The sequence below is a fragment of the Gossypium hirsutum genome, chromosome D08, assembly GCF_007990345.1.
Source record: "Gossypium hirsutum isolate 1008001.06 chromosome D08, Gossypium_hirsutum_v2.1, whole genome shotgun sequence".
NCBI lineage: Eukaryota > Viridiplantae > Streptophyta > Magnoliopsida > Malvales > Malvaceae > Gossypium > Gossypium hirsutum.
Window position 1 is genome coordinate 46,959,087 of NC_053444.1, and position 11,899 is coordinate 46,970,985.

The window sequence follows — 11,899 nt, forward strand, 5'->3', positions numbered from 1 at the left end:
GACCAAAATCGTTGTTTTCATAAAATTAAATCATTTATTAAAAACAACCACTTTTTGAGGTGACCCGATCACACCTCATCAAAAAAAGGATTGGTGGCGACTCCCGTTTTCATTCTTTTTTCAAAATCCAAGTCGACCCCGTTTTCATCAAAAAAATGGTGTCAACAATCACCATGATGGTGTGGCCTTGGTTTGCACGTATCAGAAGCCCCCTATTTTCCTCAAGAAGGATAAACTGTTGTTTATTATCTTTTCTGACAGCCTACAATCAATAAACATAAAAACCATGAAATTTCTGTTGGCTGCAAAAAGAACATTTTCCTTCTCATGATTGTTTATACACCAACATTTTAGAGACCAAGAATCTAAATTAATACTGGTAACAGCTCAAAGATCACTTATAAGTAAACAACAAATAGTATTTAGCTCAAAGAAGGAAAATGTTTATACATCAACAGCTCAAAAAACATTTCTGAGGAAGTGCATGAACTGTCATCTTTCTCCTCCCGAGTTCGGCACAACTCATCTGCTTCTTCCCTGCATTAGTAAACTGATCACTTAATTTGCTTATATAAAATTCAACATGCAAATACATGGATTTAGCAGCACTAAAAAGTATAGAATTATGGACTAAGAAAATAGTAATTTTTTTGTCGGCATCATCCAGCTTTTGCTTTTGAGCATCGTCAGCTGCTGACTGCTCACTAGGCGATGGATACACTGGAAAATCATTACCGAACATAATATTAAGTTGCTACTAACTATGAATTCAGTCAATTGATACAATAGTAAGTCCACATATTCTTCAGCAAAACAACTGCACAATATATTTGCTACTTGAAGAGATTTATGTGCTTCACCTCATTTCTTTCCCATTATTTACATTTTAGAAAAGATTTCCATTCATTTCCTTGGTAGGGGTTTCATTAACATTGTCTTTTACAAAAACTAGAAGTTTTTCATAAGAATTTCACGACACTACTTATTAATGTATTAGATGCTCAAAGAAAGAAATTGCATCAGTTGCTAGTTTCAACTGCCTAAAACATTTTAATCTAGCAGAAAACAAAAGTAATTTCACTCATGCAGGCGTGTACTTGGGGTCTTCCCAGAATATGGTGTGGCCTCTGGCTATTATTTGGTGGGCTCTAACAAACTTCAGCATTTGGTCAGCTAAGGTGTAGTTGGTCTTCCCTTGATCTGGTTCTGTTGCATACCATTTCAGTTCATTTTCAAACACTGCTGCATTGAATCATTCAACAAACCAGTTCTGGAAGACAAAAAGAAAACAAGATCAATTAGCTAGCATTGTCCGACAAGTATTAAGAAATGAATATGAACACATACCTGATAAGGCAATTTCCCAAGAATGGTGTGTGCTATTGCAGAACCAAATGGAAAATCCTTTGAGACTTGGTTTATAGTTATTATTGCTCCTTGCAACCTATTACCTTGTTGATCTGAGACATGTATTGCTACAGCACGCTTCCTTTGCTGGGGAAAAAATAGACGGTAAGTAATTTTGTTAAGATATTGAACATTACCATTGTTGAAATATCATTTCACAAAGTGTGTCAACAGTAATTACAGTGTTAATCATGAATTGCTGGTTAAACTTCCATTCTTGATCTGTAAATGGCTGTAACGAGGAACTATCAATTGTTATATCAATGTCTTTATCATCTGAGTTCTGCATATCCAAGACATTAGAAAAAAAAGGGTTCTTAGAAGCAAAAATCAGTGACAGCATTAATAATCTAATGCTCAATCTTTTTCACATATAAAAGCCTAAATTTATATTGATTTGAAAATAGGTTCACCTGAAATAGCAATAAAGCTAAATTTGAAGGTGAATCAAGAACAAATCCACCTTTGAGAAATGACCAGCAACCATTCTTAGCCAAAACAGTCCCTATACAATTATATGTTCTGTTTTCTGTCTTCAAGCTTGCCCTAATGAGAGCTGAATTTGCACCTTGTATTTTGATCCAAGCTGTAATTGCACCAAACAGAGTAAGCCAATCCTGTAATGTTTCAAAATACAATTTGTCTGATATTCACAGTAAAAGTTTTCCACTTGAACAATTATCATTGCAAACAATTAAAATTATCGGGAAAAAAAACATAAATTGATTCCATAATTCTGATATTAACTAAACCCTCATCATTGGTCAAAAGCAAGATCGACCCAACACTTCTTTTTCCAATCGAAAGGTCATTAATGTAATCCAAAGACAACCAATCTAGTCAATGTCATCACGATCTGACAAGGAAATATATATTTTTCAAGGATTCCAACAAAACCCAGAAATTCAGTAGAAGAAAAAAAAATCTCATATAAGAATTTCCACAACGAACTATTTGTTTCTTCAAATAATTATATGCATGCACATTTAAAAATCGATAAATAAAAGCTATTAGTTTTTAATGGAATACCTAATTAGAGCATGTAGGTCTTTGGATTTCTCCTTGATTTCAACGATCTGAAAAAGGAATGAAGAACGGAAGGAGAAGGAGCCTTACCTGGATGAAGGAGGAACCGGAAGAGGTCATTGACCAAACTGATTTGCAACCCAAGGGGAAGGGGAAAGGGAATGGGAAAGAGGAGAAGAAGGGTAACCAAACATCAGAAAAACCTGAAGAATGCAACTGAAGAATAGATGGGTAAAAGAGGAAAAGAAAAAGCAACTGAAGTTGCTAAATTTTTACTGAAGCTTCTAGCACCAGTCAGCTTAAGGCTGTCCAGTGCAGTAGAAATTCCTCACTGTACTGGAAGCCAACACATCCAAAGGCTATCCAGAGTCTAGTCCAGTGCAGTGAGATTGATAATAGAGGGGAAAATATTCAACGCACTGTTGTGCATTTGCATCCAAAGGGGCCCTAAGAGTGTTATTTGGGGCAGTAGAGGGAGAATTTCATGCAATAATAATCAGGAGACAGTAGGTGGGAGTGGTTGACATGGAATCAAGTGAAGAACAAAGACATGTGATCATAATTTTGCATCAAAAACAGTTCCATTTTCTATTTTGGTTTTCTCTTTTAAACAACTCATATAATGTACGAACTTGGGTCTAGTTTTTTCTTTTTAATTTTATACTTACATTGGTGAAGTTATAATAATTCAAATTGAATTAATTACTACACTTAATAAAGTGTGGATCAAATTGGAAATATCAAAATTTTTAGAGTCTCAATCTGCTAATTTATATTTAATATTATGTTCAGAATTTTCATTATCAAAATGGTTGAATCAAGATCAAATCATATAAACTTTTTTGTTTTAAATAAAATAAATAATGAAAACATGAAACATGCATATAATAATTAAAAAAATGAAAAAAAGGCTCTCATCCTTACTTTTTTTTTTTTTGAAGGTATTGATATCACAACGAAATATTTACTAATTAAAAGAAAGTTGTATGTGAAAAAGAAGATGTTAAATTAAATCCCTAATACAGAAAAAGTTAAGAACCGAATTATTGAAGGGATACAAAGGTAAGTTGAGATTACACGCAAATTATGTCAGCCTGCCCATAAAGGATCAAATTCGAATCCCTTGTTTTGTGCCTCATGTCATGCTAAATCTCACGTGCAATTCTTTTCTTGGGTTAACATCCTCAAATGAAATTTAAAATATTTTAACTGAGTTGTTAAAATATTGCTATAATATCAATCAAGTCTCCCTATTAATCTAGCTAATATCTTGTATGTTAAATGCTAGCTGAAATCTGGCGCTAAACATGTAGATATTTGTAAATCTATTGTACCTATAATTTGGATCTAAAATATCTATGCTATGAATACACATGTGCTTACAATTGAATACTTAAATTGATTGGTAAATTGGTGAAAGAACATGGTTGATATAGTAATATTTTGAGAATTCAATTTGAACATTTTGAAGTATAAGAATTAATTTAAAATCCAAACAATAGTTTAGGGACCTTTAGTGAAATTAACCCTCTTTTGTTTCACTATAATTTCTTCCCACTCTAAAATCCAAATCCTAAAGCCAAAATAAAGAGAATTTCGATCTTTCTTCTTCTTTTCTTTTACATGGAGATTTTCGTCGGCTGCAAAAGAAAAGATGGACATTATCACCGACTGAATAAGTGAATAAATTTCTACAAATAAAAAGTGAATATATGAGCATATATGCATTTGATTTATGCCCTTCATTTTCACACCTAGTTCAGGTTTCCTTTTGTTGTGAATTTTTCCCACTCAAATTTTAATAAAAATATTATATTCAAAAGAGAAGAACTCAGACGTTCACACTATGAAATGGATTAAAATGCAGTCAAAATCCAGGTTTCAAAGCGTCGGACCATATGTACTGTCCGAATCGATGAGGTCATGCAGAGACAACCGGCACTGTTGAATTTCAGCACAAAAAGTTGACCTGTAATTGCCAGTCAATCCCTTTTTTTAATTTTCTTCCCGTATTTCTATACACACTCTTCTCTCTGTCTCACTCCATTAGCTAAAAATCTCCACTTTATTTTCCAAAACCTAAAAGTCTGTTTCACACCTACCTTATAAATCACATCAAACCCTACACTACCCTTTCTTCCTTCTCCCTTTTCCCCCTTGTGGCTGTGCTGCCTGCGAGACCTTTTCATGAAGATACAATATTTGGGGCTTTCTTTTTTTCATTGACTGATATTCATGGAGAGTAAAGAGGGTGTATTAAAGATGGAGGAGGAGTTGGGGAACTCCTTTTCTGATTATTTCCCATTGCAAAGTATATTTGATTGGAGCTTTGAAGGAGGAGAGAATATGCCATTAGGGTTTATGGAGTTGTTGGGTGTTCAAGACTTGAAGCCTCCTTTGTTCGATATGGGACAACAACAAGCTCCATCTGCGGTAGTAAACCAGGCTTTGAATCCTTGTTCTACTAAAAACGAGCGTTTTAATTATCAGCCTGCAACCCCCAACTCGTCCTCGATTTCATCAGCTTCAAGCGAGGCTGTCAATGATGAACCTATTCAAGTCGATGATGACCAGGAAGAAGACCAGCAAAAGACCAAGAAACAGTGAGTACTACAAGCATGGGTCCTTTTATGTATTGTGTTTTGGGTTTTATTCTTAAACAGTCAAAGTGAAACACCCCTATTTTTTTCCCATTTGAAACCTGATGAGGTGCGTGTGTGTTTTTGGCGTTTGTGATGGTGGTGGGTCTAGGCTGAAACCCAAGAAGACAAATCAGAAGAGTCAGAGAGAGCCGAGATTCGCGTTCATGACAAAGAGCGAGGTTGATCATTTAGAAGATGGGTACAGATGGAGAAAGTACGGCCAAAAAGCTGTAAAAAACAGCTCCTTTCCTAGGTACTAACTTCAAAGTTTCAAGCTTTTTTAACCCCATTTTAGGTAAATTTTCAGACGACCTCCATGGTTTTAATTTATTTTTGGAACTCGCAGGAGTTATTATCGTTGCACCACCACCTCATGTAACGTGAAAAAAAGGGTGGAGAGATCTTTCACTGATCCTAGCATGGTGATCACCACTTACGAAGGCCAGCACACTCATCCCAGTCCCATCATGCCTCGTTCCAGTCTAGCTGGTGGCGCCGGTTCTGCTCCTTATCACTATCGGCAGCAACGACAGCCATTTGTCAATACCTTGCCTCCTTTGAACTTTGGACACAGCAATGGCTCCATTAAAGCCGGTAATTTTCACCATGAGAGGCGATTTTGCAGCCCGGGATCGTCTTTGCTTAAAGACCATGGCCTGCTTCAAGATGTTATACCATCCCATATGCTGAAAGAAGAGTAGAATTACAAAAACCCATTATCGCTATATATGTAAATGCAAAAATTCCCTCACTGACTTGGGTGATCAGTTCATTCTGGTATGTAATTTTCTTGCCGACAAAGTGGAGATTACTGCACTGTATAACTTGGTTTTGCTTTTTTATCAAATGGAAGAACTTAGTTAAATAGTTTTTCTTATCTGGGTCTCTTTTCCCCCCTCCATTTTTACCTCATTTGGTGGGTTTTGGACATGCAGAGGTTATATACACCACGGAAATTTGGTTCATCCTTCTCTAATTCTTCTGACCCTTTGTTTGTCCTATACCTTTTGTTTTACTTGTTGAAGGAATGTGCATTGATTCCCCTTCTCCCCATTGAAGGCATTGCAATCGAGATTTTGATGGCTAGGATTTTCTCAGAGTACAATAAATGTAGAAGCTAGAAAAAGCTTTCTATTTTGTCTGGGGAATCAACGAAATCCTCTCTCTCTCTTTTTTTTCTTTAATGTGCTGCATCTAAATATGCTATTTTTTGGGGGGGGGGGGCAAATGGAACATTAACTCAACATTTCCACTCATAAATTTGGTTCATTGAATGGTGGGGAGATTCTGTGAATTGTATAAGAATGCCATTTACATTGACATGCTCTATATGAATCAATATCATGGAGTAAACTCATATAAAAAATTCTGTGACAAAATACAAAGGAGATGATTGGGAAAATGGGTTTGAATGTAAAAAGGGGAAACCAGCCGCCTGAAAGAGTAAGCCTGGAGCCTGCCAAGTCACTGATAATCCGTTACGTGAGTCCTATAGGGCCTACCACCGGCCCCCAACAAGGACTCGCTGTGTGAAAGCTACATACATGCTTTGGGACCCTGCTTAAAGGAGAAAACAGGGTTAAGGTAGGCCTTTGGGCTAAAAGCTAAGGTAGACAAAAAGTAGAGCGATTCTTTTAGGCTGCAATTAGTTCATAGGGTTTACCAAATTGTGAAAACAGGACGTGGTCTTAATGATAGTAAACCCTTTAGGAAATTAAAAGAACCCTAAAACCAATCACCAAGGAATCTTTAGCCTGGCGGCAGTTACATTGCCACATGCTTTTGCTTCCCAGGTTGACGATGACTAACCCCCGCAATTTAGGGTTCATTAAGAGGCAAAATCATTAAAATTTTCGTTGGTAGTTAAATTAGACCACTCCATGTGCTTGTTTTTCTTTTAAACTGTATGGACGGTTTCTGAAGTGGAAAAGAAAAGGTGATCAAGAAAAATATGAAACATTACAAATGTTTTTTAAACGACAAAAGGTTGTTGGTCTGTTAAGTTTGATATGCATGAGACGTGTCTGACCTGAATCTTCTTGAATGTTGGGATTTTAGTGATATCCACTGCTGAAATCATTTGCAAGGAAAATTTTACACCATCTACAAATGCAACCAGGGGAACACATCTCCCTTCATTTCCAACCTTTAATCTCCTAGAAAATCAATAATTTAATTTAAACCTTACAAATTCAATTTAAGCAATCTTTACAGTTTTGGTCTCTACAAAATCTTCTAATTTCCTCACTTTACCCTCCTACAAAACTTACTCTGCATGTAAGATCACAACAAATATTCTTCAAAATAATAAACAACAAGCTTGCAATCAATAGTTGTACATAACAAAATCATAAATCTTATGGTGAAATTATTAAATTAATCCCTTTACTCTTAAATAGATCAATTTAAGTTTTTGTATTATTAAAAAAAATAAGATACATTTTTGGCTTTATGGTACAAAAGGCTCTCAAATTTTTTCAAAAAAATCATTTAAACCTCTCCGATCTTTTTACACCCAATTGGACCCTTCAATTGAGAAAATTAATCAAATAAACCCTTTCCAAACAACGGAGATAAACTCTTCCCAAACAACATCTTCACCATTGCTAACCAGTTTCCACCCTCACCATTAAAGTTAACACCTAGCATCATCATTTTTTTAGCAAAAATGAACCATAACTGTATCCTCAACAAAACCCAAATAATTAAGCCTAAGGCAAACGTTTCAAATGTATAAAACCCAAATCAACAAAAAAGTGTCCGGTTAACAAAAATAGGCAAACAAATCTAACAATTTTTCTAAAAAAAATTACAACACTAATCAAGAAAAGTTGTAAAAAGTCTTTCTAACCCATATTTGATTAGAAAATCCTATGGTGGATACACCACCCATTAATCAAGTAAAAGAGTGCAAACTTGTTCTATGATGGATAACTAAAAATTTTCACTTAGTTACTTTGATTCTTCTGAGGCATTGAACTTACAAAAAAAAAAAAGATTTGGATACCAATGATCATAATAAAGATGGGTTGAGTTTTGAATTTAAGGTTTAGATTCACAAAGTTCCTGTTAGCATAAAAGAAAATCATTTGGAAAGGAGAAAGAATGGGAGAAAGGGCTTTATTCTAGTGTTAAAATGAGCACCAAAAGGAGCTTCACTGGCAACAAGATGATGAGCAGCGACGATTAGGTTTAGAAAAGAAAGAGTTCTTCATTTTGATAAGAAGTTTGAAATTGTAGAAGAAAATATAATAAAAAAGAAAATTATTTTATTTATAAAATTATTACTTTAATAACTAAATTCCATGTCATTAAAAAAATCCATGTCATTCTGTCATGTGAAAAAAAAACTTTAAAAATAATTTAAACCGACCGTAACTGCCACATCATCAATTCCCTTAGTTTTTAACGGCTAATGTTGGTCAAAGGTCTATTTGATTAATTTTCTCAATTGAAGGGCTCAATTGAATGCAAAATGATCGCAGAGACTTAATTGATTTTTTAAAAAAATTTTGAAGACCTTTTATACCATTAAGCCTAAAATTTTAACAAAGTTAACATTTATAGTTTAAAAAATACATGAAATTATTATTTTTGCAATTGTTGTTCAACTTTGAAAAAAAAATTTATTTGCAAAACCATAAAAGCTTTAAAATTATGACTCTAGTAAACAATAAATGATATTTTTTATTTGATTATTGTTGAAATCTATAATCGATAACTGTGAAAAGAACAAGTTTATGCAAGTGAAAGTGTTGGTACTTCGATAAAGAATAAATAAAAACACAAAAAGAGTTGTTTAAACAATTCAGTTTCCTTATGCTTATGGAGTTCACCTGAATTAGATAATTCACTATCTCTAATCCCAAACAATAAGGTTTTATTTACCATCGAGGTTGAAAAGTGTTTTTAATCCAAACAATTATTTCAAATTAAAAATTTGGTAAACAAATAGCTTTTCAAACCAAACATTGATTTTAAACTCGAATTTTGACCTAAGCCAAAAAAAAAAAAAAGCTTTTGGCTTTTTGGAAAAGTGCTTTTCAATGAAATTACATTTTTATTCCTTAATTAAATCTTTCACTTTACAATATTATGTCTAAAATAGATATTTGATTAAATGCTGAAATTACATATTTTATGTAATTTAATTGGTCAATTTATGAGAATGCACAACTGGTTTTCTCCATGTTTATATTGAATTTTATACAGGGGTGCAATTTGGGGTCAAAAGAAAAAAAGAGAAACAATTGGGCTAGATTGAAGAAAAGAGCAAAGAAGGCGGGCCAAAATAGAATTTTGCAAAGTTGTAATTGGCTGAAATTTTGGATTGACTTAATAGGAGATTATGTAGGGATTTATTTTGACATTTAGGATCATGGGAATATTTTTTCTTGATTTTCTATTGCTAGTGGCTTTTAATTAGGAAAATTTGTTCAAGTCACTAGTATAAATAGGTGTTATTATGTTCATTTGAGAATGAAGCTTTCATCTTTGGAATATAATCTCCTTCCTTCTCACGAAATTATTTGTTGTCTTTGGTTCTTTATACTTTCATTTTTATCAATTTCCAGCTTGTCACCAACCTACACCACTTACATTTTCTTTTTCAAACCTTTTCCTCATTCCCAGTAGGCTAAAACCATTTTTATACCCAAACAAAATTCTAGCCACATACTTAAACCACCCACTTTTACCCATTTCAACCCTATTTCATTTATCCAACCCTCTTCAGATATGCCCAACTCCAATATGCCCCAAAATTTAGCCAACTAAACCCCTTTCAGCTTTTGGTCGGTGTTAACCCCGTCAAAGACCCGTGAGTTATGAACCCGAGCCATTTTAACTATTAATTTTCAGTATTTATTATTTCTTCGGATTAAGAGTATGACTTCATCAGCTCACAAAGTCAAATCAACACTAAGTCAAAAAAAGATGTCATTTGATTTAGTGTGGTTAGATGCACAGTTGGAATTTCGAATGGATCGATTGTCTAATCGGTTTTCCGTGAACACATTGGCGTGCCAAGTGGCGATTGTTGATTGGTTCTGTCAAGGGAAGTAGTAATTGGGTTTAAATGTCCCACACGGTTGAGGGCATTGGTTCGAGCTAGGCTCTTCTAGAATGTAAAGTTGCCGGAGTTCTAAATCACGAACGCTTCGTAGGTTGTTCGATCGGCAAGGGTTAGTTATAGGACGTTCTATAACTAATCTACACAAGGAAGAATTGGTGTTCGAGGCGTCCTTGGTAGCTATAACTAGCTTATTGGAAAAGAAAAGTTTATCGAATTTCGAGGATTAGTTCAAATACGGAAAAACCCGTGCCTGAAGCTGAGCTAAATTTAATTGATTTTTCTTCAAATTTGGTTAACTATTTTTTTCTTATTTAATTGTCTTCAGCTTTTATTTTTACACATTCTTTTTCCTCTGTTTATTTCAGGTTTCAAATTTTATCCCCCTAAACTTCTTGGGCATGACAACTTCCCAGACATAAATCTGGTCAAGAGAGAAATAATTTTCAGTAAACCCAGTCTCTGAGGGATCGACCCTACTCCCTATACTGTTCAAATTTGCAAATTAGGTGTAGGATTATATTGGTAGAATCGACAACCATCAGTTTTGGCACCGTTGCCGGGGACTAACAACACTTACAATTGTTTAAATCGTCTTAATGACCAGATCTTCATTCGGAGATCTCGAATACGACCCAGAGATCGAGAAATCAGCACGAGCACGATGAAAAAAGACGGAAACTCTTAAACATGAAATAAAGTAGAAGTTGAGCTAAGACAAAGGATCCTAGAATCCAACGTCAAGAAGTTGAGCGAAGCAATTCGTACAGAGGCAATTCAATGTGGGAAACAAGTCGAAGTGGTTGAACCTGAGACCAAACCACTTTTTGAAACAAAAGAAGCAAAAGACAACCTCGGTGAACCAGAAAGGATGACAAACCGAACCATTCGTCAACTAGCCACTGCTCCCAACAAGCAAACACCGTTATGCATCAACTATCCAATCGGAGAAACCCCATTTGAGTTGAAATTAGGCTTGATTCACCTTTTGCCCAATTTTCGAGGCTTGAAGAGCGAAAATCCATACACTCACTTGAGAGAATTCCACATGGTCTGCTCAAGCATGAAACCTCAGGAGTAACCGAAGATGAAATCAAACTTTGGGTCTTTCCTTTTTCTTTAGTTGATACAACAAGAGAATGGTTATTTTACTTACCCTCGGTTCTATTACAACGTGAGATGACTTATCTTGTGTATTTCTTGACAGATTTTTCCCAGCATCGCGAGCAGCTGAACTTAAGAGAGACATAGTGGGAATTCGCCAAATGGAGAGAGAATCGCTCTATGACTATTGGGAGCAGTACAAAAATCTGTGTGCAAGTTGTCCTCAACACAGTTTGACCGAGCAATCACTTCTATAGTATTTCTACGAGGGTTTGCTCCCTATGAAAATAAAGATGATTGACGCTGCTAGTGGAGGGGCACTTGTCAATATGACTCCTCAAAGGGTAAGAGAATTGATATCCACCATGGCGGCAAATTTTCAATAGTATCGACAGAATTCGAAACCCATAAGACGGGTTAATGGGGTAAACGTTTCATCCTTAGAAGATAAATTGGATAGGCTTACTAATATTGTTCAATCTTTGCTTACAGAAAAGAAGAATCTGACCCAACTGTGTGGAATTTGTACTATGTTTGAACATCCGATGGATTTGTGCCCAATCATTAACGACAATTCAATGGCACATGTTGATGCTGTTAGAGGTTTTCCAAGACCTCCACAAAGACGCTATGATCCTTTCTCCAACAC

General features: G+C 35.0%; 2 protein-coding genes across 4 annotated transcripts; one reads left to right on the plus strand and one right to left on the minus strand.

Annotated features, from left to right (window-relative positions):
* Nucleotides 1-1,466: 1,466 nt before the first annotated feature.
* On the minus strand, nt 1,467-2,933 carry LOC107910812 (endo-1,4-beta-xylanase 5). 2 transcript variants are annotated; one of them, XM_041098210.1, is made up of 3 exons: nt 2,524-2,933; nt 1,821-2,024; nt 1,467-1,690 (listed from the first exon to the last, which is right to left on the minus strand). In XM_041098210.1, exons 1-3 carry the CDS (start codon nt 2,551-2,553, stop codon nt 1,541-1,543), a joined length of 384 nt encoding a protein of 127 aa, XP_040954144.1. In that variant the 5' UTR covers nt 2,554-2,933; the 3' UTR covers nt 1,467-1,540. The 2 variants fall into 2 exon arrangements, 1 of the variants encoding a protein (XP_040954144.1); XR_001687800.2 differs by lacking the exon at nt 2,524-2,933 and having other exon boundaries at nt 1,619-1,690; nt 1,871-2,482.
* Nucleotides 2,934-4,471: 1,538 nt separating this feature from the next.
* Nucleotides 4,472-5,952, plus strand: LOC107910797 (WRKY transcription factor 23). 2 transcript variants are annotated; one of them, XM_016838740.2, is made up of 3 exons: nt 4,472-5,036; nt 5,143-5,328; nt 5,422-5,952. In XM_016838740.2, the coding sequence occupies exons 1-3, from the start codon at nt 4,669-4,671 to the stop codon at nt 5,774-5,776; spliced, it is 909 nt and encodes a 302-aa protein (XP_016694229.1). In that variant the 5' UTR covers nt 4,472-4,668; the 3' UTR covers nt 5,777-5,952. The 2 variants fall into 2 exon arrangements, with proteins under 2 accessions (XP_016694229.1, XP_016694233.1); XM_016838744.2 differs by having other exon boundaries at nt 4,477-5,036; nt 5,185-5,328.
* The last annotated feature ends 5,947 nt before the right edge of the window (nt 5,953-11,899 follow it).